General features: G+C 39.3%; 1 protein-coding gene across 4 annotated transcripts in view; it reads left to right on the top strand.

Annotated features, from left to right (window-relative positions):
- Positions 1 to 317: 317 nt before the first annotated feature.
- GLS (glutaminase) overlaps positions 318 to 26,254 on the top strand; it is a 68,361-nt gene continuing 42,424 nt past the window's right edge. For all 4 annotated transcript variants that reach the window (XR_008467872.1, XM_054210308.1, XM_054210309.1 and 1 more), the window contains exons 1-7: positions 318 to 692; positions 8,992 to 9,088; positions 9,589 to 9,710; positions 15,766 to 15,895; positions 16,636 to 16,715; positions 18,675 to 18,838; positions 25,541 to 25,599. Coding sequence is in view for 3 of the 4 variants with exons in the window: in XM_054210308.1 (XP_054066283.1) it covers positions 355 to 692; positions 8,992 to 9,088; positions 9,589 to 9,710; positions 15,766 to 15,895; positions 16,636 to 16,715; positions 18,675 to 18,838; positions 25,541 to 25,599 (990 nt within the window). In the remaining variant the exon portion in view is untranslated. The remainder of the gene's footprint in view (positions 693 to 8,991; positions 9,089 to 9,588; positions 9,711 to 15,765; positions 15,896 to 16,635; positions 16,716 to 18,674; positions 18,839 to 25,540; positions 25,600 to 26,254) is intronic.

The raw sequence follows: 26,254 nt of genomic DNA, 5'->3' as shown, positions 1-26,254 counted from the left end.
CGCCGCCTGGCCCTGCGGCCCATCCGCCGGCGGGGGGCGCTGCTCGGCGCTGCTCGGCCCCGCTCCGCCCGGGGGCCACGGCCTGTACCGGCCCCCACGTCCTTATCTGCCCCCGCCGCCCGCGGGCCTCCCCCCGCTCCGCTGCGCCCAGACCCCAGCGGCCCGCGGGCGGCTGGTCCCGCGGCGGGGGCGTGGCCCGGCCGGGAGCGGCGTCCCCCCTGGCCAATGAGCGCGCCGCCTGCCTGACAGTTAGGCAGCCGCCGCCAATGGGGGCGGGCGGGGGCGGGCGCGGCGGGGTGCGATCGGCGCGGCAGGCCGGCGGCCGGGGCAGTCGGCGGAGGGAAGTGGCGCAGCATGATGCGGCTGTGGCGCTCGGCGCTGCTGCGGGAGCTGCTGCTGCTCGGCCCGCCGGGAGCGGCCGGCGGCGGCGGGCCGGCTCCCGGCGCCGGCCCCAGGCGCCTCCCGCCGCCGCTGGCCGCCTTTGGCGTGAGCCCGCCCGCCTCCCGCCGCGGCCCGGGGCTGCCGCCGCCCTCGGCGCGGGGTCTGTGCACTCGCTCGGAGGGAGCCTTGGAGGAGCCGGGGAAGGGGGCGCAGGCTCCGCCGCCCACCCCCGGCGAGCCCCCCGCCGACAGCGGCCACAATAACCACGGCGGTGGCAAGGAGCTGGCCGGAGGCGGCGGCGGGGGGGAGAAGTGAGTGCGAGGGGGGCGGCGGGGGCGTGCCGGGGCGCGGGCGGCGGGGCCGGGCCGGGCGGCGGGGGATGCGGAGGCGCCATGTGAGCGCCGCCTTCCCCTCGCGCGCGTGGTGCCTGCGGAAGGGGGCCGGGCCAGGCCAGGCCAGGCCGGGCCGCCCTGGGTGGGGCGCGGGGGCCGCCGGGTTCTCTTCCCCGTCAGGTGCGAGGGCCGGGCGGCGGGGAGGGCGCCGCGAGGGGGCCCCGGTGGCGGGCTGGGGTCGATCACGGCCGTGCCTGTGCGGTGCGGGCCCGGCTGCCGCCTGCCTCCGGGTGGGTGGTCGGGGCGCCCGGCCAGCGCCGCGGTGCGGGGCTGCGGGGTCCGGCGGGTCGTGAAGGGCGGGCTCGGAAGGGGGGGAAGGAAGGAGCCCCTCGGGGCTGCCCCGGCCGCTGCTAGGGGTCCCTCCCGCGTCAGGCTGGGGGTGCGGGGGGGGGTGGGGTTTGTGCTTTGGCTCGGAGGAGGCAGCCTGCATCTGTGTGTCTTTTTCTAGCGCTGCTGCTTGCATAAAATATTTTCCAAGAGAAGTGGAAGCTGTGTCATCTTACATTAATTATTAAAGGCAGCGCACGGGGTGTGTAGTTCGGCCTTGGAAGTTTTGCAGCGCTTTCTTCTCCACGTCTACATCTAGTGCAGTCAGGGACAGATACTAACCGCCCACGAGTGATGTGTACACACGTTCATAGGTGCTGCACAACGTGGCCCTGTGCTGAGGCATCCTCATTTGTCCCTAAGTGGCAAAGGTACCTGCAGGTAATAGAATGATAAGACTGTATGCGTTTATGAAGCTAATATTCCTGCACTTAGAACCTGAAATATTGTTAAAAAAATTGTTCAGGGACAGGCGTAGTAGATAGTAGCGGATACCGGGGATAGAGTATAATGATGAAGTAAATGGGCTGATGGTTCTTAGCACTCTCTTAGTCCTCAGCGTTTTGCAGATTTTGAAAAAGTCTTGTTCATTTCCCACCTCCCCGTCTGACAGTTCGCCCCTTGCTTGTTTGAACCTGCTGTTAAAGGAGAAGCTGCTGCCCAACACCTGGGTACAATTACTATCTCTGATAGCCTTTGACAAGAAGTTTGACAGCTTAACTGCAGGCCCTGTGAAGACCCATCTCCTTTCAGCGTGTTTGGAACATGCCACTTGGCTCTTCTGTAGGCAGCCCGTGTGTCATCTTTGCGCTGCTTGTGGGGTGGCATAATTAAAATCTAAAACCAAGCTGCTTTCCCAGGCTTTGGTGTGCTTATTACTTAGATGAAAAAAGCAAAAGACAGAGGAAATAAGGCCTTGTTTTGACACTGAGCAAAATCTTTCGTAGCCTAATGCTAAGAGGAAGTCTAGAAAAGATTCCACAAGGCCAGTTGGGAAGGCCTCAGCCCCTAGCTTTTTAATAGTTCTGCTTTTGAATTGTGGTTTTTGGTGTTTTGTTTTCTTTTTTTTTAGCATGAATTTGTAGTCCTTTGACATGGCAGCTGGGGAAGGAAGCTATCTTCTTTTCCCCTTTCTCCCAACCAAATGTCTTGGCTGCTCAGCTTGGTTCCAGCTTTTTGTTCCAACAGGATATAGTCTTCTTTAAAGGCATCGTTTATTTCTGCCGTCAAATGCCTTAAAAATGCATGCATGTCAGGTTACTTAACCATATACAATATAATACACAATCACGTGTATTATTATTATATTTATGCTATTGTTCAATGTGTATGAAGTCTCCTCTTTGAATTAGCTCTACACGTAATGTTTTGAAACAAAATATTATTCAGCTGTGGCTCAAGTAGGTGTGGTTTATAAAGGTACTTCCGATTTCAATGAGAAATCCAGACAGTACCATTAAAAACTTGGGAAAAACCAGGATGCCAACTGTGAGGGGTTTTTTGAAGATGTTGAGAAGGTGATTTATTAAAGAGGTAATATTTTCTTAAACTGAGCTTTTGTAAGAGCTTCCTACAGCTAGCATCAATTAGGGAAATCCTGTAATTTCTAATACGTCTGGTAAAGCTATGTAGTCACAAACCACTTATACACTTTGAATCATTTTTGGCTTTTGACAAAAGGGGGCATTTGAAAGTCAGATGCCTGTTCTTTGAGCCTTACTGCAAAATGAACAAGGAACAATTATATAAAACATACAGCATATAGTTATGAACAAGGAAAAAGCTGAAAACAATTTCTTTTCAGTTCAGGCTGTGCAGGAATTCCTGGTGGCACATTAGCCAGGCTGCTGGATACTTTCATTCTTATTTTTCTTACTTCAGAGTTATGAAAATCTTCCTTAAGCAATTGTAAATGATACATTACATGTGGAAATCTTTGCTATATTAAGACAGAGTGCAGGATTCATAGGAAAAGTGAACTTCTTCAAAAGACTGGTTTCTGGAATAAATTGGCAACTGGGCTAAGTCAGTGTAGTCTGTGTGTTCTGCCGATTCCTGCACTTTGCTGTCCATCAGTATATAACATTTGACTTGTGTTTGGCAGATGATTTGTGGACCCAACTGGGAAGACAATAGTCCTTTTCATGCTTTCTTTTTTTTGTTTGTTTTGGGGGATTATTTTTTTCTATTCGGTTGTAAGGTCATCGTTCTAGGAGGCTGGAATAACCTACAGGGTCAAAAGACAGCACTAAGATTTTCTTGCTCATTTATTTTCTTAACATCCTCATCTGCAGAGAGTAGGAATTGCAAGTGAAAACCTCAAGTGTTTTGTGCAAAGACTGTACAGAAATTTAAACAATTTAATTCCTCGTAGAGGGAATAAATTATGCGGTCTGGTGGCTGATGAAATAACTAGTATTCCATTGCATAACCAGATCCCCTTGTGCATTTTTTTCCTAAACATCTTCCGCCACCTCCTTATCCCTGCTATCCAGCCTTCACTCTGTGTATCCACCTGAAACTTAATACATTTTGGAAAGGAAGAATATTTGAGCTTAAACTGAGAGTGGTTATAGACTGGTAATTTTGATTTATGAAGGCTGTGGATTAAGATGCAATCATATCTGTGTTCATGCTTAAATACTTAAAGCACAATACCCAGTACAGTCCTAAATTATAAACTTGTATGGTATTTAATAGCGTTTACTTCTCTTTTTGATATAACTGTGCATCGTTCACTTTTACTTTCAATATAAGTGTACATTCTTGTTCTTACATCTTATGCTGGACAGTAGTAGGATCAAACATAGCTTATCTTAGTATAAGCTATTTCTAAATTACGAAGGCCTTGATTAAGGTGAGAGGAAGGAGCAACATGTGAGCAACCCTGATTTTTGAAGTCGAGCTAAATGGCATTACTGATGGATATTATATGGAATATAACAAAATGTTTAATTAAGGTATTTTATTAATATTTTTTTTCTTAAAATGACAAGGGAGTGGTAGTACTCCTTTTTAAGGACAGGGGTGAACTCTGGAGATACTTCTTAAAATTAATCTTGCTTTTGCACCTGGTCCAGATTCCAGAGGAATAACTGTATAGTAGCAGTGGTTTGTCTCACTGTTACTCCTGTTGGAGTGTGGATATAGTACTTGCAGCTACAGGTAACTGTTAGAAATGCCTTTTCCTTAGACCTTTCATAACTTCCTTCGAGGCTAAGGTTTTGAAGCAACAGTTCTTGTTTTTACCATAAATGCTTTGACATCTACTAAAACATGTCCGTCTTTGGTCTAAGTTTATAAATATGTAGTTTTGTCTGAATTTTGTAAGCTCTCATGTAAATGGTTATCCACCACTGTTAATGGGATCAGCGTCTAAGCATGCAAGTGGACAGAAAGTGGTTATTTAGTGACTTGACAGGTGTTCGTGTCTTTTAGTTGGAGATCTGTTACCAGTAGTATGATGACAACTTCTTCAAGATGCCTGTTTTAGATAGAGTGGCTGCCAACTGTAGCCCTTGCAGCTTTCATAGAATCATAGTTTGGGTTGGAAGGGACCTTTAAAGGTCATCTAGTCCAACTCCCCTGCAGTAAGCAGGGACATCTTCAACTAGATCAGGTTGCTCAGAGCCCCGTCCAGCCTGACCTTGAATGTTTCCAGGGATGGGGCGTCAACCACCTCTCTGGGCAACCTGTGCCAGTGTCTCACCACCCTCATAGTAAAGAATTTCTTCCTTATATCTACTCTAAATCTTCCCTCTTTTAGTTTAAAATCATTACCTGTTGTCGTATTGCAACAGGCCCTGCTGAAAAGTCTGTCCCCATCTTTCTTATAAGCACCCTTTAAGTACTGAAAGGCCTCAATAATGTCTCCCCGGAGCCTTCTCTTCTCCAGGCTGAACAACCCCAACTCTCTCAGCCTGTCCTCATGGGAGAGGTGCTCCAGCCCTCTGATCATCTTCGTGGCCCTCTGCTGGACCGGCTCCAACAGGTCCATGTCTTTCCTGTGCTGAGGACTCCAGAGCTGGATGCAGTACTCCAGGTGGGGTCTCACCAGAGCAGAGTAGAGGGGCAGAATCACCTCCCTCAACCTGCTGGCCACGCTTCTGTTGATGCAGCCCAGGATATAGTTGGCCTTCTGGGTTGCAAGTACACATTGCTGGCTCATGTCCAGCTTTTCATCCACCAGTACCCCCAAGTCCTTCTTGGCAGGGCTGCTCTCAATCCCTTCATCCCTCAGCCTGTATTGATACTGGGGTTGCCCCAACCCAGGTGCAGGACGCTGTACTTGGCCTTGTTGAACCTGATGTGATTCACATGGGCCCACTTCTCGAGCTTGCCAGGTCCGTCTGGATGCATCCCGTCCCTCAGGCGTGTCAGCCACACTGCTCAGCTTGATGTCCTCTGCAAACTTGCTGAGGGTACACTTGGTCCCCCTGTCTATGTCATTGATGAAGATATTGAACGGTACTGGACCTAATACAGACCCCTGAGGGACCCCCTGTGACAGTTGTGACCTTGTATTTCTATGACTGGTGTCTTATTGTTAATAATGAGTCTTTAACTATTATTAGCAGTATCGTATCTTTGTATCTTTTGTTCTATGAATCCTGTTTTACATTTTGCCAGTTACATCTTGAAGTACAAAGTAGGAGTGTTTCATTGTATTTGAAATTTAATCTTTTACATTGTAGAAATCATAATTTCGCTTTTGTTAAAATGGAAGCCTGTGTGGAATCTGGTATAAGCATTGTGCTGATGCAAAAGGAAGAGCTGAAGGAAGGAACGTTAAGGACTACAAAGTCCTTGTGCTTGCAACTCCTGTATTCTGTTTATATTTAAAGAGCGGTGTGGAGCATTCACCAGTATTCTAGCCCACAGATGAGAGTACCACTGGAGAAGTCTAGTTGTGTAGTAGTCTGGTGCTTAATTTTAATTTCTTTTTTTTTTTTTAAAGAAGGGAAATAAGTGTCAAAGTCCTTATTCTTGAAATGGAATAAACTGGAATTACCACTTTAAATCAGCTGTGGAAACTGCAAGTTCCCTGACTTGAAAAACAGCTCTTTACACCGTGTGCTGAACAGCACTATCTTGCTAAGTGTGCTCCCAGTGCCAAAACATAGCTTTTAGGTTAAGCAAACATTAGTTACTTACATCACTGACCTGATAAACTGCAGAGCAAGCCTTTTCACCTCTATTTAGCTGATAAACTTTATCAAAAGATGGACTATTTGACAAAAAGCAATTTTCTGTAAATATATTGAATGCCATCCTCTTTACTTTGGCAGTCAGTGCAGATCCATTGTTAAATTAGGCTGACTGACCCAATATTGAACAGCAGCAGATGTGAAAGATATGGAAACTATGTCAAGAGAGAATTTATGCTGTGAAAGGTGCATATCTCTTTAATAGATTAAAATCTTATGAAGAGGCAGATAAAAATCTTGGTCAAATGTCTGAGGGTTTGTTTTTTTTCTGCACCCTTCCAGATAGAAATTCCACATTTGGAACAGATGTAAAATTCTGAGTAATAGTTCAGAATCTTGTAATTAAATAGGTTATCAGTTAAAATTTCTCAATTTGTTTGCCGGCTTCTTTTGTCAAAGTGAGGTATGAAAGTTTCCTCAGTCAGACCTTCAGCAATCCAGTAACGAGCTTTGTAGCAGAGACATTCCTTAAAACTCGATGCTTTGCGGAGCTTAGTTACGTGCTCTGCGTAAATGGGGAAAACGTAGGGGTGTAGACGGTGTAACTCAGCATAGCTTTAAAAAACAAAGTATGTAGCTGCAGAGTTAGGATGCAGATACAGGATGAAGCTTTCGTTGGTGTGTTAGTAATTCTGGTTCTGTTGGCTTGACTGGACATACTGTTCTCAAAAGATTGAAAGTGCAATGTGCTGTGTGGAAGACTTGAATTTTCTTTAGGAAAAAGGGTGTTCAGTAATTTGCTTGAGGTAGTTGGAAGTGTTTGTCTTGGTTGAATTGCCTGCTTGTCTGTGCATTAGTCATCCAGCATCATTTAAAAAAAAAAAAAAAAATCCAGACTGGAAGACAAGGAAAGTTCTGTTGGCTTACAAAGCTGTCTTCTGTTCTCAGTATGTAAGTACAGTGTTTTAAATAAATTGGAAAATGAGAAGTGAGATTTTTACTGCTGGTTTTCACTGCTAGTTATGAGGAAGGGAGGGAGGCGAGTGCTATCTAAAGGTTGTCTTAAAGAGCATTTGGATATAATCAGATTTTTATTAAAAATAATCATAAATCTGACCTGTTGTTGGGCTAGAGTAAGCTAGTATTGGGAGAAGAGGGAGGATTAAATGTCAGCCTGTAAGATTGCATTGGCCTACCTAGGGTCTGTCGTTAGTTGTAGTATTTTATTTTTGTAGTTATAACCCTGACTACCAATATTCAAAGAATAACTACTCTCGTGAAAAATTTCATGATTAGAACTTATACCTGCTTTTGGTACACATGTGCATGCATGCATGCATAAAAATAGATAAATTGCTACTGAGTGTTCTACTTTTGGGCAATAACTTTTATATATTACAGTATAGAAACAAAGCATTGCCGATATTATTAGATCATAAGATTAAGCTTTAAAATTGATGGCTAAAATAATGTAAGACTGCATACTCTGCATTTTAGTTTATGTCTACGTTTACTAGAGAACTGTTTTGTTTTGTGCTTGTTTATTTTTGTCTCTCAAACATCAGAACATTGGCTTTGTCTAGAAACAAACCCAAGCACTTCAGGCGACCAAAAGAGTAGATTGGAAGCCCTTTGCTATCACTGCCTCTAGCAGTTTGGAAGTGTACATTCCAGCTGTATGCTATGATGCCGTACTTACAGGGAAGTAAGTTTTAGTAAAGAACTTGAGTAAAAAACTGAGTACAGGCCTGTGCTCCTGCCTGCTGCGGGGTCCCTTGGAATATCAAGGAAAGGCAAAACTCTGAGGTTAAACTTTTAGAGAACTTCCAAAGGCTTTGAGGGAAAGCTGTCAGTATTAGAGCTTTCTCCTTGGAATCTTGATGCTTCATCTTTCTTGATGCTTAATCTGGTAGGTTTCCTCCACGTTTCAGTTTGAGATGGAAGTTACAGAAAAACTTGGGCATACAGGAAGCATATCTCAGAGTAAAATAGCTAACACATGGAACTCTTTGAGGGCCAGTGTGTTTACACTGATAAACATAGTGACCATTAAAGATGTATCTGTGCTGCATGTTAACTTCCTCTGCCAAGTACACACCATGAGAGTTACTGCTGCTGGTGCTGGAGGTGGTTCAGGTTACTGTACTGTGCTGCAGATGGCTTTGCTTGCTTTCCCTGTAACTGTTGAGGCTTCCATAAGCTTCTAGAAGGACAAGGGCTTTAGGACTCCTTCTAGGAGTTCCTAAAACCAGGACTAATTTGAAGAAAATAATGCACATTCATCATCTCTTTCCTTTTTCTCGCCTGTGGAATCATTGGGTCAGTCTTCTCTTACAGCTTTATTACGAGTCATGTAGGTCTTTGAGTCTTATAAATACTTTATTCTTTGTGCAAGCAACGTGCGTATCCTCTGTAACATTGAGGGAAATGTGATGAAGCTGCTCCAAAAGAATTCTAAATATAATCTTAGCAATAAATGTATGTCAGTAAAAACACGGCTATGTTGCAATTAAGTGTTTGCTATTATGAAGTGTATGCGTGCTACTCTTAATAGTACAATTTTTTCCCTACTTAAAGCTGAAGTAAGCTTTGTGTTCATTGGTGAAAGCATTCTTTGAAATTAATGGTAGTAGTTACACTGGTAGTGAAAATATGTTTACTTGTGAGTAATGCAAAAATGTATGTAAATAAAAATATGCACTAAACTAATCTGTGCATGTTTTGTTTGGTTTTTTTTTTTTCAGTAAAGTGAAGCAAGGTCTCCTTCCGAGCTTAGAAGATCTGCTTTTCTATACTATTGCAGAAGGACAAGAAAAAATACCAGTTCATAAATTCATAACTGTAAGTTTACTGTTCCAGAGTGCTGTAGAAAGCTAACTACTATGAGGTTATTTCTAACATTCTAAATGCAAGAATACAAAGCAAAGAATTTCTGTTATACATGGCTAGCTGCAGCAAGGAATGTAATTATATTCGCCCCCCCCCGCCCCCCGCCCTGTTTCTGTAGTTAAGGGAATGAGTGTACTAGTATTGTTATTCACTTCTCTGCTGCGCAAAAGAGCATGCTTGAAAGCATCTGTGTCCATGGCAGGTAGTATTTGCACTTGTGTAAACATGTAGTTGGACCACTGTGGATTTCAAATGATGTTAATTCTTTGACATCAGATGCAGTCAAAGTGGCAGAAGGAAATGGCAAAAGGATCAATGAGGTGTCAGAATGTCTCTGTGTTGATAACACAGTGGTAGTTGTCTCTTATCTTGATAAATGAGACCGAGCAGTGGAGAACTTGATTGTAAAAGCGTATTTTTTCATTTTAGTAATTATTGTTTTATTGTATTAGGCACTCAAATCTACAGGATTACGCACATCTGATCCCCGATTGAAAGAGTGCATGGATATGTTAAGACTGACCCTTCAGACAACTTCAGATGGTGTTATGCTGGACAAAGACCTTTTTAAAAAGTAAGCTTTCTGTCAATGTATAATTCTCAATGAATGGTGTCTGTGTGTTACCGACTGCTGTCTTAGGAGGGACATAAGGTATATAAATCAAAGTGTAATTAGAAGGGGAGTCAAACACACGCTCCTACTGATGCTGTCTTCATATGAGTTTGTTCTCTGGTTTCACACAGCAGACAGATTGTGTGATCTCTGCAAGAGTTTATTGTATCAGTGTTGTTTGCGTGTATATCTGACCCCATACTGCAACTCTTGATCAGATGCCAAATAAATTAATCGATGCAGCATGGAGTATTTAGTATGAGTACATAAAACTTCTGTCTCGCTGCATCATCAGTTTTTAATCTGAAGTTCAGGATGCTGCTGCTTTGTAGTGAGATGTAGTGAGTATGTATGTAGTTAATTCTAAAAGTGAGTATATTAAAAAAATACATTGAAGTTAAATTTCAAGATATGTAGAGATGAGAGCAGTTGGTACTGTAGATACTGCTTTGGTCTTTTTTGGAAAAGATTTATGTGCCATATTTCAATGATACTTTTTTTTTTTTGTAAGAAAAGTCTGTGGTGAGTTAACTGAACAATATAAGCACTGTTCAGGTTGTCTTCAGTTCATTCCAAGCCCACTCCTTTGCTCCTCTACTTACAGTTTTTGTCTGCCAAAAGACTGTAAGTTTAGAGGCTCCTAAATCTTGAAATAAAATCTGTAGACTTATTTTTTTTCAGTGTATATTTTTATTCCATTTACAGGGTAAATGACATAATATCTAAAACTTGATTCTTTCATGAAGAGTATACTTTTATCAAAATTGGTTAATTTTTGTTGTTCTGTAGCATTTTTTGAATTTGTGAGCTAATGCCGTTTAGTTCTGTTTCCTCTCAGTTACAATTTAAAATATGTAAGTATATAAAAAAGGTGTGTTTACATATTATATACATATAAGTATATAAAATATATAGTACACAGTATATGCTTATACTATATTATATGTTTACATAGTTTATATAAACAGAAAGTGTATCTGATATATATTTTTAAATATATATAAACATTTTTGGAAGTACATTGAGAAAAAATGAATGTCTCTGTGTGTGACAAAATAACAAACCAGTCAACTCCTTAATCAACTGTGGGATACTTTTTAAAGATACAACATGGACTAACTTAATTTCTGTATTTAAGTTCAAGACCAGGTCTTCACTGGTTATTTGTCAGCACAGCTCTAAACCTTCCTGGGAGTATGGTTGGATTGGAAAGGAAATGCTTTTGCTAGTATGCATTACGTTTATAGTAGAAGGCTTGTTTGTAATAGTGAACTATGAATTACATTTCCGGCAAGGGCTCTATATTTAAAAAAGGACAAGTGATTGCTAACGAGAGGGCTGAATATTATAATGCCCGTGATCCCCTGTTTAGAGGGGTGGTTGTTACTATGACAATTTGTGGAAAGCTCATGTGGTTGCTTCTTGTGTAGGAAGAGTTTTGACCATAAAGACTATGCAGAGGGTGGAGAGGTGAATCTCTTCTCACATAGTAGATTTTCATTCGCAGCAGCAGGTGTTAACCTTTTTTATAAATTAAAACTCCCCAAACTTCAGTTATCTGTTCCCCTAGGCATACTGCATTTGCTGTGTGGAGACTTGTACAAGGATTCCTGTATTTTTTTGTTCTCCTCCAGGTGTTTAAGGTGTGAAATGTAATAATGTGTCTACTCAGCTGTTACTTACCTTAGGACTTTGAAGCTTCAGTTCACTACACGTAAAAGTCAGTGGTGTAATTCTCCTGTTGAATTTGAATCCAAAGCTGATGGATAGAATAAAGCATCAAGGATAAGTGACATAGAGTAGTGGTAGCATAAGCTTGACTACATCAATTGAGTCCAGTAGAAATTACCTGTAAAATATTTTAGCTCGCTGCCTGTCTCTGTAATAGAACTTTCAGCACCTTTTTAGTTGTTCTAAACGCTAGACTCCAATTTGACTAAAATTGCTTTCCTTTGAAGATTTCTGGCTTAACAGTACTTTCCACTTAAATAAAAATGTGGAAAAAAGTCTCCCTGTTACAGGCAGAACAGTTTGGGTTTTTAATCTTTCATCTCCAGAGTTTCTTGAGGGCTTCACTGGTGCACGTATCAGAGAGAGCGCTTGACAAATTTCTTGAATTAGCTGTTCATGTTGCATCTGTAGAACATAACACGTGGTCTTTGTAGCATGAATGATACGTTGTGGAGAACAGCCTGCTTACTGAAAGCAGCGCAGCATGCGAGTTAGCTTGCTATGTGAATTTTTTTCTTTTTTTTTGTACCCTAGCTGTGGTAATACTTAATAAAGTAGTAGTACTAGTACTATCCGACTGTTGGAAACTTAGGCAACTTAACACATAGGAAGACTGTACGTGCTAATCTTCCTCATGAAGCGTGCACGTTTTGATGTATCCTACTTTATAGGTATGTTTCTATGACATTGTAGCTAATTTGTAGAAAAATTCCTAATAATCTTTGTAAGAAATCCTCCTACTCGTCTTAGCTTTTCCTTCAACTCACAGCTCACTGCTAACAGAAAAAGTAGGAGACTTGCAAAAAGCTGTATGTCTTAACTAACAATATTTTGGTCAGTGGAGGGGAGGGTGAAGGAAAGGCATGAGGCAATCGGAATTGAGTGAGTTATGTTGAAAAATGGTGTAAATTTGAGTGAGATGATAGCTACTGACTAACAGTTACAGCTCTGAGGTTTAAATTCAGTTCTTTTTCAGAATAACTAACTTGGCTTTGTAGGCTTAGCCTTTGTCACAAGGTGCTGTCTGTCCAGCTTTATTGACCGGGAACTGTGGTGTTGGTAGCCAGATCTCCCTGACCTGCAGGTAGGAAGCAGCAATCTGGGGACGTTGTGTTCTAGGCATAAACCTGACATTCTGATGCGGGACCTCAAACAAGGTTATCTGCTTCTGAGTGGCTCTGCTGCTCTCAGTTTTCTGTGTAGCAAATCCTGAGGGAAAACTTTCATTTTAGATATGCTCAACCCCGGTATTAATAAATGTTTTCATCCTATTTGCTTGAGCAATGAGGAAGCTTTTGACAGATGTAGAGGACTTCTGCTATGTTATAATGTTAATACCTTCTTTGTCAAAATAATGTCACTTTTGTCTTTCTAAAATGTCTGAATATATGGAACACTTCTACAAAGTTAGTCTTGCTAGTTGGAAATGGAGTTTTGCATTCCTTTCTGCAGTGTTTATACTGCAGCTTTTCAAACATGACAGAAAGGTGTCCATTCAGCTATATAGATGGCCTAACGGTTCTTCAGAGTTGGTGGGACTTCAGACACTGTTTTTAGCAGATGTTTACTTTGTGTAGGGAAGCAATAATCAGCAAGCCCAGCCAGAACTTGGGGGGGGAAAAAAAAAAAAAAAGGAAAATGTAACAAGTTGTATGATAAAGGAAACAAAGTGATCCTGACTTTATGCTGGAGACCAAAGATTCAGTTTCCAAAAACAACCAGAAACTGTTACTTTCAGTGAAAGTTATTATAGATCTTAATCTTCCTAGCCCAAATGTTTCAGGGAGGTTTTATAGTTTGAAAAGACGCGTTTTCAAATGGGGGAAGAAGTGCTTGGATTGGGATTTGGCAAGACAGAATTTTTATGGTGAGACTATAAAGTCTGGAGAAATGGAAGAATTTGAGGTGGGAGGTTTTTAGTGTATCTGTCCTGAACACCATTAGAGTATGTGGGGGTAAGGGCTACGTTGTTAGTAAAATTTGGCTGTAGAAAGATTTTTATTTATCAATATATTCACTTACTTAAATTCCTCCCTTACTTAAATTCCTCCTTCCTTTTCCTACTGCTCCGCTTCTCCTGAGCCTCAGAGCATTTGTCTCCGAAGGGTTACCTGGAACACAAACCAGTGGGGACGAATGCTGGTTGCAGAATATTAGAGGCTGTCAAGGCTCGTTTCCTCTGCTGACTGAAAATATTACTGCTCACTGAAGCTTATTGAGACCCTGTCCTCTTGTCAATGCAGTAGTTGTTCCAAATACCTGTCTAGATTAATTGAACTCCCATACTTAATGCCTGTGAATTCATATGATTTGCCTGGGTTAAGGAGTACTGGGGTAAATACTCGGACACCGAGCTTGGCAGAAGTCTGGGAACAATAACTTCTTGCAGAAATAAGTAATGTCCTTAGCCAGCACAGCTATTTCTGCAGTGAGTTTCAATCTTGAGCTTAAAATGCTTGAATTATTGAATCCTAGACTTGGTGTGAATTGGTAAGCATATAAATGCCCTTCCTGTTTCAGAAATGTAATATTATATCAGAGGACTGTATTTCAGTGCATACTGCCTCCTTGTTGTTTTCCACACTTTGTTTTCTTGAGTTGCTCTAATAGGTTTAGGTGAACTTTTTTTTTTACTTACAAGAGTTCTTCATGCTGTCCGGGTGATTCAGGCAATGTAGAAGTGCATCCGAAGGTTAAGCCTAGTGCCTATGTGCATTGTTTTTCCTTCAGCGTGTGTCACTGCCAGGAACTGTTGCTACTTTTGAAAAGGGGTTGTTGCACCTGGAGTAGGTAACTGTAATTGGAGGCTGCAGGGAACAGAAATGGACAGGATTTTTCTGCAAGATATGTAAAAAAAGGAGTGGATAAGCATGACAAATTACAACAGAACCAACTCAATTGCTATTTTAACAGACGATCAAAGCAGCTTATTACAGAGTGACTCTTAAGATACCGGTTTGTACAACGGAAACTTCTCCACTGTTTCTCTTTCACTTGTGGAGGGTAGTGCATTCCAGCATTTGAAATGCTTGTCAGTTAAATGTGGGATAAAGTTTCCTAAGTACAAAGGAGTTCAAACTGAAGCTTTAAAAAAAGAGAGGGGGGTTCAAAGGGAAGATAATTCTGTCTGTTCACTGGTCTTCATGCAACTTAATTTTGAACTGATAATGACTTTTAATAATAGGATTATTGGAAGTATCTATTCCAACTGAAAGTATTTCCCTAAAAAATTACAAGTCTTAATTGGAAGGGTATGTGCTTGTTTGTAATATGGGCGTAGATGTTAACTTTCCGTTTGTCTGAATTAACAGCTCGTTTCTGCATAGTATGAGGGTGTTAAGGAAATCGTTTGTTTGGTGTTAAACCTCCCTTTCTCTTCCTTGCACTGGGATAGGGCTGTTAATACCCTTTATCAGGTTGTATTTCAGCTGACCTGATAATGGCTCCCGATTTCCACCCCAGCTCCTGCTCACCCCCCACCCACTGGCACACTACTTTTAGCAGTGTGTCTCAGCTTGTGTTTTGATCCTTCCCTCCTTCTGTTTCTCCTAGATAAGTCCTTTCCTTTTTACCTCATCAGTTTTCTAAATGTACCAGATGGGCTGATGTTCAGAGGGTGTGGGTGATAATGCATTGTGGGTTAAAAAGCAGCAAAGATTCCTTAACTGGTGATAGTTTGAAGCAGGACACTTCCAGTACTGGTCACTGTTAACTTTTGTTTAGTTTAGAAGATGTTGCTGAGTACTTCCTCAGGGTTATGCTCTTGTTAGAGTGGAAACTCACACCAGTTTGGTCTGTTGGCAGTCGTCTTGTTCAGTTTGTGGTGAAACCAGTTGGAAAGAGAGAAGCCAACCCTGAGCCTCAGAAGTCCAATCTAACTCTGGAATTATCACTCTTTGGACGAGGGTTGGGTTAGACGGCTGTCACATGTCCTAATCCTAGGAACTGGGTGGCTTAGATCCCTTTTGCAAGTGTAGATGCTACTTGAAGGCAAGTTGACAGTACCTTGCAGTACAAGCTTACAGTTGAAACTTCAAAAAAGGGCCTTAAATAAAAAGGCATGAAAGCAAACGCAATGGAACAATTTTAAATATTTTTTTTAAATTATTTATAACTTATGGATTGGAAAATTGAAAAGTCTTTCCAATAAAGTTCTGTTCATATAGTCATATAACTCCAAGGGACTGATGTTGCTTATTTAAATAGCATGTAATTGCTGTTTAGGTAGGCTTTTTGACAGCACTTTGTCAAAATACTAACAATTTTTTTTTTTAACTCTTTGCAGGTGTGTACAAAGTAATATTGTGTTGCTTACTCAAGCTTTCAGGAGGAAGTTTGTCATTCCAGATTTTATGTCGTTTACTTCACATATCGATGAGTTATATGAAAGTGCTAAAAAACAATCTGGAGGAAAGGTAACCTGTTTGTAAATTCAGCTTCAAACTTATGTAGATTTGTTGATATTACCCAAATATATTTGTCAAGTAGAGAGATCTTTTCTTAATGTTTATAGCAAAATGTAAAACTGATAACTTGATAAATAGTTTTGGAAGTTCAGTTATGTCTGCAACTTGTAAACTGTCTTAGAAATAAAGCTCCTTGCCTCTAATGATCTTTTACTATTTTGAGGTGTAGAGAAAATATCATTATTCTTCATTTTACATAAACTGTAAAACTGCTATATAACTTGTCAGACTAAACTTAGTCTAAAAAAAAAAAATTATGCGAGACTACACAACTGTCTGGGTTGTGTGACAGAAATAGTTGTCAACGCCATGCCTGTGTTCGTAATTAAAGTTTATTCTAGTGCTTATTTTCAGTAAATTAATTGAAAAACCCCAAACTTTGTTACAAGCTAAAACTTTGAATGATTTGAAAATGCTAAACATGCCGTGATACAGAACAGAGATTCTTCTTAGAATGTGCTGAAGTTTGTACTTTCATTGGGGAAAAAAAAAAATTTATTCTATAATGATCTAATGAATATAATAATTTGTAATGACGTTTTAGATATACTAGGTGATTATTAGTGGAATAATTCAGTTGTGGCTTGTGTATTGTTTCTGTTGGCACTTATTTTAATTAAAATATGTTAACATATAGTTAAATATTTTGGATGCTGTAATGTCTCTGGTTTTATTTCACATTGTGATAGGTTGCTGACTATATTCCACAACTGGCCAAGTTCAGCCCTGATTTGTGGGGTGTCTCACTTTGCACAGTGGATGGACAGAGGTATAGTCTAACTTCTAGATTTTGCTGTTTCAATTATTTAAACTATCTGACGTATTGCAAGGAGCAGAGAGTTGGATGTGATGATCCTTATGGGTCCCTTCCAACTTGAGGTATTCTGTGATACGCAGCACTTCATGATACCTCATGGTTTAATAAAGAAAAAGCTTTATTGGAGTCTTTTAAGAAGTGAAATCCACTTGGTCATCTGTCTTAACATTATTTCAACTTCTCTGTTTAAGCTTAATTATTTTGCTATTATTATAAAATATTTTTACATAGTATTTGTAAATACTGTGTGTTTAAAGCTAGATTATATTGTGCTTACGATCCAAGCACAGTAATGAGGCTGTAGGTAATTTCAGTGATTACCAAAGGACAAGGTAGAGACAATGCTTATGTAATATAAATCCGTGGCAGTTGAAGGGCTTTACTAGTAGTACCCATGCCGTGAGCTACATTAGGTTTTTTTCTGTATGTCATGTTGTACTTAAAAATTAGTTCCTTTTCTACATGTTAGTATTCTTATTGTAGCATTATTATAGGGTTGTTACACGTCATTGAAAAAATTCATATCCATATTCTTTAAAAAGAAAATGAAGACGTGGACTGGACAGAACTTATCATGATTTTGCTTTTCAGGGTTATTAAATTTTCTCCTATAAGGGTCTGTATAGGTCTTAGATACGTCTTGAGTGATTTTATTTTTATTGAATAGCGACTCAGTGTAGCAGAGACAGTTATGAGCCCAAAAGTAAAGGAGTATCTCGCACTGTCTAGCTGAGAAGCAAGGTGAACTATTGGGTGCCCACCTTTGGGTCTAAACAGTGTGAGATATTCATCAGCTTGCGTGTGTCCGCTGTCTTGCGGTTTGGTATAGTCATACTGCATATTCCAAGTACCATAATTTTTAGGTAACTGGTGTGTCCCAAGCAAATCGGGAATTCTTGAGAGAGCATCAGACTTGCTTATGGTGACTGTGGACTGGGGATCATTTTAGTGTGATCTGTTATGATCTCTGTTTGTTTCTTATTGTCCACATGCCCTGTAATTTCTAGAAGAAGAGCTGTACAAGTGAGTTGAAGTATTTTTCAGCTCCCTGCTTAAGTGTCTGAATTATAGTTTATTTATAGTAAAAGAGCTTTGAAAGTAAAAATGTTGTCCTCTTTGAATATTTTAAATTAACATTTTGCTTTTTTTTGGATATTATAACACGTACTAATGAAAATTTTGATAATGCTCATTTTTGTAATGCTCAATGTTGTGTACTGTTAGTTTTTTATAATGCCAAAATGGTTTCGTGAGTTTCTGTGAAACCTTCTCGCATTTTCTGCAAAAAAAAAGCAGCAAATACACTTCTGAATTTGCCATCAGACAAGCGGTTGCTCGGAGCCTTTTGCTCTAGATGTGGCATATGCTGCTTGTATGAGTCATTCCGAGATGCAGTCTGACTTAGATGTTGAAAGTAAACCTTCCAAAAGATAGCATTTAATAATTGTAATAAAATGCCTATGCCATTATCAAAGGGGATGTAAATACAGATATTTAATTATTGCCCTCAAATTCTAAAACTGAATTGTATCTCATCTTTGTTAGTATAGACATAAATATGTATAGTGGCTATATTCAGGTCATGCCCTTTTGAGTATGTGGTTTGCAATTGAGTAGGGTAAGTGCAATAGTAAGAGCTCTGAGGTGATTTTTTTTTTTTTGCTCTGGTACAAACCCATTTTTGAACTTGCTTTTATTTTGTTACATCTGCAGTAATCACCAGCAAGTGACTTTGTTATGCTTAGCTTATGGAGGCTATTGTTAAAACCTTTACATCTTTTTGTCCTGTTTTTCAATATGAGACTCAGTAATAATCTGCTTTTCTTTTTTTGGGCGTTTTTGTTAACAGTCTCTACTCGCCACAGCTGGTGAACGGGAAACTTTAAACATCTTCATCTGTGTTTTTCTCAGGCATTCTGTTGGCGATACCAAAGTTCCATTTTGTCTTCAGTCCTGTGTAAAGCCTTTGAAATACGCTATTGCTGTTAATGATCTTGGCACAGAGTACGTGCACAGATATGTTGGTAAAGAGCCTAGTGGATTAAGATTCAACAAATTGTTCCTGAATGAAGATGGTAAGAGACATATATAATACTTAATAATGCAAATACTCAATTTTAGAAAATTATAAAAAAATATATATTATATATATTTATGTATATTAATTTTTTATATATATATTTCTATTATATAGAAAATTACAGTCTTTCCATTTTACTGTATCCTCTTAAGTTTTACTGTTAGACAACGTCCCAAAATATTTTGCCATCAGCAAGGTAGGCTTATCCTTTATCACCCACTTCTGCCTAATTTAGAGTGCTAGTAAAAGATGCTTTACAACTTCTGTTCTATTTGCTAGTATCCAGCTGTAGAAAAAAAAATAATTTTGACAATGCCGGTATTTGAAATGTATATTTATTTAGTTGAGTCGGTAGCAAGTGTTCGTTCATCATGCCCTCTGTAAAATGATGGTGAAAGAATCAAAGATGTTAAATTGATTTTAAGGAACATATATATCACTTCCCTTCTCAGCCCTCTGAGAAGCAGGTGCTGGAGCCAAAGGCGAGTGCTGGCTAGTTTCCAGAAGGCGAAACTGAACACATCTTCCCACACATTATTCTAAACTGAATTTGGCTACTCATTCAAAACAATGTTTTTATTTTGTTTTATTTTTTCCTGGGGCAGGAGTGCTTTAGCAAGAATTTCTTGCACAGTACTTACCTAGATTATTTCTTTTTCGTATTATATTAATTCTCAAGCATGAAAATGTTATTTTTAAAAACATGATGGCAAAAATCTGAGAAGGATGACTCATGTAGCCTTAGAGGAAATAGTGGATGCTATCTCTGAAACACAAATGTTTCTTCTAGCAGATCCTTCTCAGTAAGAGAACAGACAATGTTTCTGTTGCCATGGTATTGCAATTAATATTTAATTAACAGCATAAGGCTTAGATGATATCTGTCAAGCACTGTGTTGAATTTATATAGAAATGATATATAATTATATTTAGTACGTACCTTAAAATCATCTTTCCAAATTCACAAATAAAATGGATCTTGACAATAGATGTTGTCTTTTGTATTATGTTAGTAGGTGGTAATGAAATGCTAACGTGTGAATGTATCTCCAAGAGGGAATTAAGCATTTTGTCAAGCTTTGCTGTCTTGTTTTTGCATTCCTAGTTTTTTCCAATACTATGTTGTACGGTGTGAAGAAGACTGTCTTTCGTGTCCTAAGAAAGCTTTCATATAAAAAAGTTTTGACAGTGCTGAAAATTGCCCGTTTTTTCCTTTGGATTAGTATGTTGTTGGTTCTTTTAATTTTTAATTAAAAGACCAACAGTATAGTAGGCGTTTTCTTTTTATTGCTACTTTTAAAACTAAACCATGAGACAAGATGAATTGTTAGGCTGTGGGCTTTTATAATCTTACTGTTAGACTTTAAGATGTTTATAAGACTGTTATGCAATAGGAGAATTGGCATTATTGAAAGTTTGACCAGTGTGCATGAAAATAATAGACAGGAGGAATTTACATGATAGAAATTTTAATTTTTAAGCTTGTGCGGCTGACATAACTGACATGAGGAAAATGTGTTAGAACTAACCCAAGCAGCCTCTTAAATGAAGGACTAAAACAGAAGGTAGAAGCCTAATAAGTAGGAACACTTCAGTTATAGGGAAAGAAAGGGAAATTGAATTTCTGTTAGAGAAGAAAGGGAGAAGGGGTTACATTTTACTTGTAGGTTTAAATTGTTGTACGAAGTTTGGATGTGCAGAGTATTTGGCAGTTTGAGCATACATAACTACCTTCAAGGTCAGATTTGAAAATTAATGTATATAATATAGATATTTAATCTATTTGCTTTCTGATTATTCCGATGTAGTTGAATTTCATGCATGTAATCAGGATTTTATGAAGTGATATGCAGGTGTTTGAAAACTGGCTAGACATGCTTCCGAAAGTCTTTTTTGTAGTGACTACATTAAAGAATTCTGAAACAGCGTTCTTTCACTTCTTTGTTTACTAGTATTGAGATTCAAGCTGGAAAGAATGGGGAATATTACAAGACAATTTTAAATCATAGCTAAAAATGCCGATTCATAACAAAAAAGAATCATGTATGTTTTCAGTAAAATCCATGTTGTGCAATAGAAATTTGGAAAATTCTACAGCCTTGTGAATATTCAATTTTAAAACTTTGTTATCAAAGGGAACATATGGCCCATCAGACAATTCAGATTTCTGGAGGAGACTAAAGCAATTCCCATGTTAATTAAAAGCAGATTATTCTAGTTGATTGGAGTAGATCAGGAATTGTACATAGTAAAATGTGTCTGAAATAGGCATCATCAGGAATAATTTTTATGGTCATCAAGCAGTTTGCAGATTTTTTCATAATTGTTGAGTTCATGGTGCAACGTGTCTGACAATACCTGTATATATGTACAGTTAGTATTTCTTATCCATACATGGGACCTTCTCTTGATGACAGCTATTTGTAGAATTAGTCCAGTAATACAGTTGTTTGTAAACTCAGTCCAGCAATAAATGTTGCATTGTATCTGAATTGAGGGATTGCCAGGAAATTGTTTATTCTGCTGAAGGATTTTGTTAGCTGAAGATGTAATTCTTTAAGTTTTTTGTATTGGACAAACACATTTTGATGTAATTTCAGAAAAAACTTGTCACGGTGAACTGTTCTGTGTATTAAAATGTGTGTATTGTGTATGTGTGGCAACCTCTGCTTTCTGTGTTTAAAGACTGCAAGGCAATCGTACAAGAAAGGTCTAAGGCCAATGATGGACTAAAAAGGTCAGAACTGGCAGAGGAAAATCACTGTAACTTGAGCTTATTAGGGGAAGGGTCTAGTTTGCATGTGGCATGATTGCGTGGCAGGTTGCTTGAGCAACAGTGCTAATTGTCAAGCATTTTTTTTCTGCATGTGTTAAAAAAATACATGTTTTTCACCATTCAAAACTGATCTCCAGTGGAGAGATTTTTAGGTAAATAAATAAATTATATTTTCTTTTATTTTGAATTTAGATATGCCTATTAAATATATTGCAGTTCTCTATGTAAAAGGCTGTTCTAGACAAGTATTTCCTTCCCACAGGAAAAACAGCACTGTATCAGAGAGGAATATACTTACTGTTCAGAGGCTGTTAGGTGGGTTGTCTATGCAAGAGGCAAATCGTTTAATCAGGGTACCCCTGTTAAAGTCGAAGGGTTATTGTGACTTGTGCTTTTTGTTAAGGATAAACACATGAACTTACTCTGAAGTATGAGATGACACAGCAATATACCAGACTTGCAGAGAAGCTGTGTATAAGATTTTTTTTTTTGTTTTATTTTTTCTTTTTTTGTTGCAGGCCGAGCAGGTCATTGTCTTTATTATTTGATTATATTTAGAGAGAGTGTGTGTGTGTTTTTAGTGGTGTGTGTCAGTTAGCTTTGCAGAGTTTGATACCTCTTTCTAAAGATTAATAGATGAGTTTGTTTACCTCTTTGGCAAACTGTTGTAATTACAGTATCAATCTTCATTCCTTGTCATTGCACAAGGCATCTTGGCCCTTAAAAAGCCCCAGTATATCTTAAGTCAGTGGAGAGGTTCTTTTTTGTAGAATAGAATAGTTCAGTTGGAAGGGACTTAAAACAATCATGTAGTCCAACTGCTTGACCGCTTCAGGACTGACTGAAAGTTAAAGCATATTATTAAGTGCATTGTCCAAATGCCTCTTGAACGTGGACAGGCTTGGGGCATCAGCCACCTCTCAAGAAGCCTGTAGCTATTGTGGCAAGATGAACAGGTTATCTGCCAATTCCAGATATCTATTTATGGGAAGCATTTGGATAGCATTGTCAGGTGCTATCCAGATAATAGTGAAAATTGCTTTCCTGGGACCCGGATGCCCTACCAGGGTTTATTCTGCTTAAAAGAGGGAGCAGTGAGTTAATGGAAGGTGTTCTGCTCAGCTCTGTGATGGGCTGGTGTTAGGTAGCAGTAGGAAAGACCCTCAAAGAAGAGCTTTTGTTAAGTGTATGGTCAGCCGGACTGCTGTACGTCCCCTTGGCCGTTAAGGCTCTGACAGTGATTGTTCCTTGTTGGCTTGTCAAGGGGGGAACAAAACACAGCTTCATTTCAAAAGCACATATTCAGGAAAATCTGTGTCTCCTTTCATCAGAAGGTTCTTCCCATTCTTCATATGAGGTCAGCACATGGTGGTGTGTTGGTTGTAAAGTGGGCAGAACTGGTACATGTAGTTTGAGATGTTAGGCAGTGAGAGAGGAATTTTCAGAGTAGAGGAAAAAGTAACCAAGAATACCTTGTGACATTGAAAGTAAGTGGTGACATCCTCAAGGAAATGAGATGTGTTAGAATTTTTGAGGGTGCATTCTGTTGTGTGGACTTACCACATTGATAAGCTTTTGAGTTGCTGAATGCTAAATAACCATTACACATCCTTTTTATTCAAATATGTGATGTGGGCATTGCAAATTAGTTTTTTGCTTTATACTGTGTGGCAGATCGAAACCATAGAGATGTGCAGAAGAATCAAGAGCAAAAAATCTATCAAAATACTTTTTAGAATGGGGTTGTATACAATTAAGCTGTTAACTTGTTTATGGACTGGAATGATATCTGATGTTAATGAGAGGAAGCTGGAAAAAAGAGAAGTGTAGCTAGAGCAAGAAATGAGGGTGATAGCGTGTTCTCATCATGCATGAGGCCAGCGTTGTGTTGGACTGTGTGTCTGGAGTTAGGATCCCCAGTTCAAGGAGAACACTGAAAAAGTGGAAAGGGCTCCAGCGGAGGGTTGCCAAGGTGCTGTGTCGTCCAGGGCATATAACTCCCAAGGAGCAGTTGGAAGTCTCCCCCGGGAGCCACTTAAAACCCTTAAAGAGCAATTGCAAAGATGACGATTTGTGTAGCTCTTCTTGGTAGTGGCAGATGATATAACAAGGGCCAGTAGCCCCACACTGTGCCTTGGGAGGTGCAGGTTGAATGTTAGGGTAAACTTGTCATCTAGGAGGAACGGGGTGTCTAGAGAGGTAGAGGGTTTGCTATGTTTGAAGGTTTTCAAGACTCACCAAGATAAAGGCATGGCTGACCTGATGTAACCTTGGCAATAGCCTTGCTTTGAGTCGGAGAGGGAGAAGATGACCTCCAGATGTCCCTTCTGAGCAGCAGTCTGTGATGCTGTGAATGGTCATTTGACTTGTGTTCTTGTTTTTGGTCCCTAACGAGAGACAGAGTTAGGAATTTATAGAAATGCTACGTTTTTGCTACTTAGAATCGAGATTTAATCAAAAGTTAAATATATTTGGCCCAGGTTACTTGCAAGGGGAACAGGACCTTCAATGGAGGTGGATCTTAAGTACAATCAGATTAAATGAGAACAATTCATGAGTGTTGCAGAGAGATAAGGAATGGCACTAACAACTTTAAAAATAGTATGTAGACACTAAGTTTGTATTTTGGGGGAGCTTTACTTTTTTAGACAGAAGGTATTGCTCTTACCTTTTCACTAACAGAATAACTTGACTCTTATTTTTTTAAGTTCCTCTTAATATTGATTTTCTGAAAAATACTAAAAGGAATTTGAGATTATTAATTTTTGGAGATTATCTGATAGTCATAGATGGCTAAGTGCCATTGACCATGACGGTGTGATTTTCATGGGAAAATGTGTGTGTGTGTGTATGTGCCGTGAATATCAGACTAATCTCCAAAAAGCAATCATCTCAAGTTCCTTTTAGTGTGCGTGTGTGTATTATGTATAAAAATAGTGAACACTTTGTGTGTTTTTTTAAATTAATACTTTTTCTGAATTTGGAGATAAACAACGTAACAGCAAATAAAAAGAATTCAAACCTGTCACAATATTAATGTATTGAGAATTGCTTGAGGTTTTCAGACATCAGAACCCTTAAAAATCAATATCCTAGTTAGAAGCCACAGCATAACTGTTAGTTTAAAAAAAAAAAAAGTAACTGTAGGAGGTAAATGTTAATGAATGAAAACTTGTATTTGGGAAAGGAAGACAGCTGATAAGGAAAGCTTTTTTGGAAAAAGAAGAAAGGGGCAGGGGGTGGGGGGGGAAGTGATTCATTCACGTGAGCAGCCAAGAATGACTGGGAATGCAAAACCACTCTTAATATGGTGATTAGTGATAAAAAGAAAAACTTGTGTAGCAGGTATATGCAAGTCAGTTATAAAGTTAGATAAATTCCAGTGAGGATAAGTAAATTGTTATTTGTATTTTGGCAGCTGCCAATAGAAACATCTGATTTTTAAAAAGAATGAGGATACTGTATTTATGTACAGCAATGAGGACATTCAAGAACTTGAATTCTCTTATTTTAAAGGACTTGTTGGAACACTTTTAAAATCACTGAAATTTGGTAACTTAGAGGAAAAATTGGAGAGTCCCTTTGGGTTGTTCCACTTGCAAATGGTGCATTGATCAGATCTTGGAACACTGGAGAGGATTGAAACTTTTCAGGAAAAGAAATGATGGCAAACTGATTAATTTACCGGACTGTTAAGTAGCATTAGGCTGAGTTGTTCTAAGCTGTAAAATACTTTGCTCAGAAATTACAAAAAATTGTGTATAATGTTGGATTACAGTATTTTTAATTTAGGATTATATTCCATAATCATAGCTTTAAATCATACATTAACATTTATCATTTCTCACTTAAACACTTGACTAGTTTTGTTTGACAAATGTGTCTTGGGGTATATTTGTAATTGAAAACTTTATTTCACAGACAGGCCTCATAACCCAATGGTGAATGCTGGAGCAATTGTGATCACGTCTTTAATCAAGGTAAAAAGTTAATTTTTAGTTTCTCTCAGAGTATTTTAATGAAACGTAGAAAAAGTGTCTTATTTGGATTATGAACAGTTTTCATCCTGTGTGTGCAGTACCTGATGGTAGTTTACTTATTAGTAGGTAGACAAGCTCTGATGTTTTGGAAATAGTAACACTTCCAAACAAATGCAATATTAGACTAGCAATTTTTAAAAAGTAACAGTGCAGCTGAAAGACTGTCTTTTTCATTAGTGTTTTTACTTTTATTTTCTTTCCTTCTTTAACTGCCCAACACTTGATATTGTCTTGTGAGAGCTGCCTCATACTTCTTAAACGCTAAGAGTATGTGCTCAGGAACGTACCGTATAACACTCAGAAATATGTTTCTGAATGTCTAATGCTCTTATGTAGCATAAAGTTACAAGAGTATTTCTTGCTGTGCAGAAGAAATGAAGATACTGTAATTTGTACAGGAGCAATGGGACTATATTCGCTCATCAGTCTTAATACTGAATTTGTCCACTATTAACGAATGGTACAACTAAACTATGTTTACCTTCTATGTTATGTAGTTTCTGTTAGAGTGTTAAATGTGCCTTCTTGAATTTGGAAACAGTTACCTGTATTTTGCTGAGTAAACCATAGCTGAATAATGACTTTATAATCTTTA

Source organism: Rissa tridactyla, chromosome 7 (genome assembly GCF_028500815.1).
Source record: "Rissa tridactyla isolate bRisTri1 chromosome 7, bRisTri1.patW.cur.20221130, whole genome shotgun sequence".
NCBI lineage: Eukaryota > Metazoa > Chordata > Aves > Charadriiformes > Laridae > Rissa > Rissa tridactyla.
This window is presented reverse-complemented; position numbering and strand designations above follow the sequence as displayed.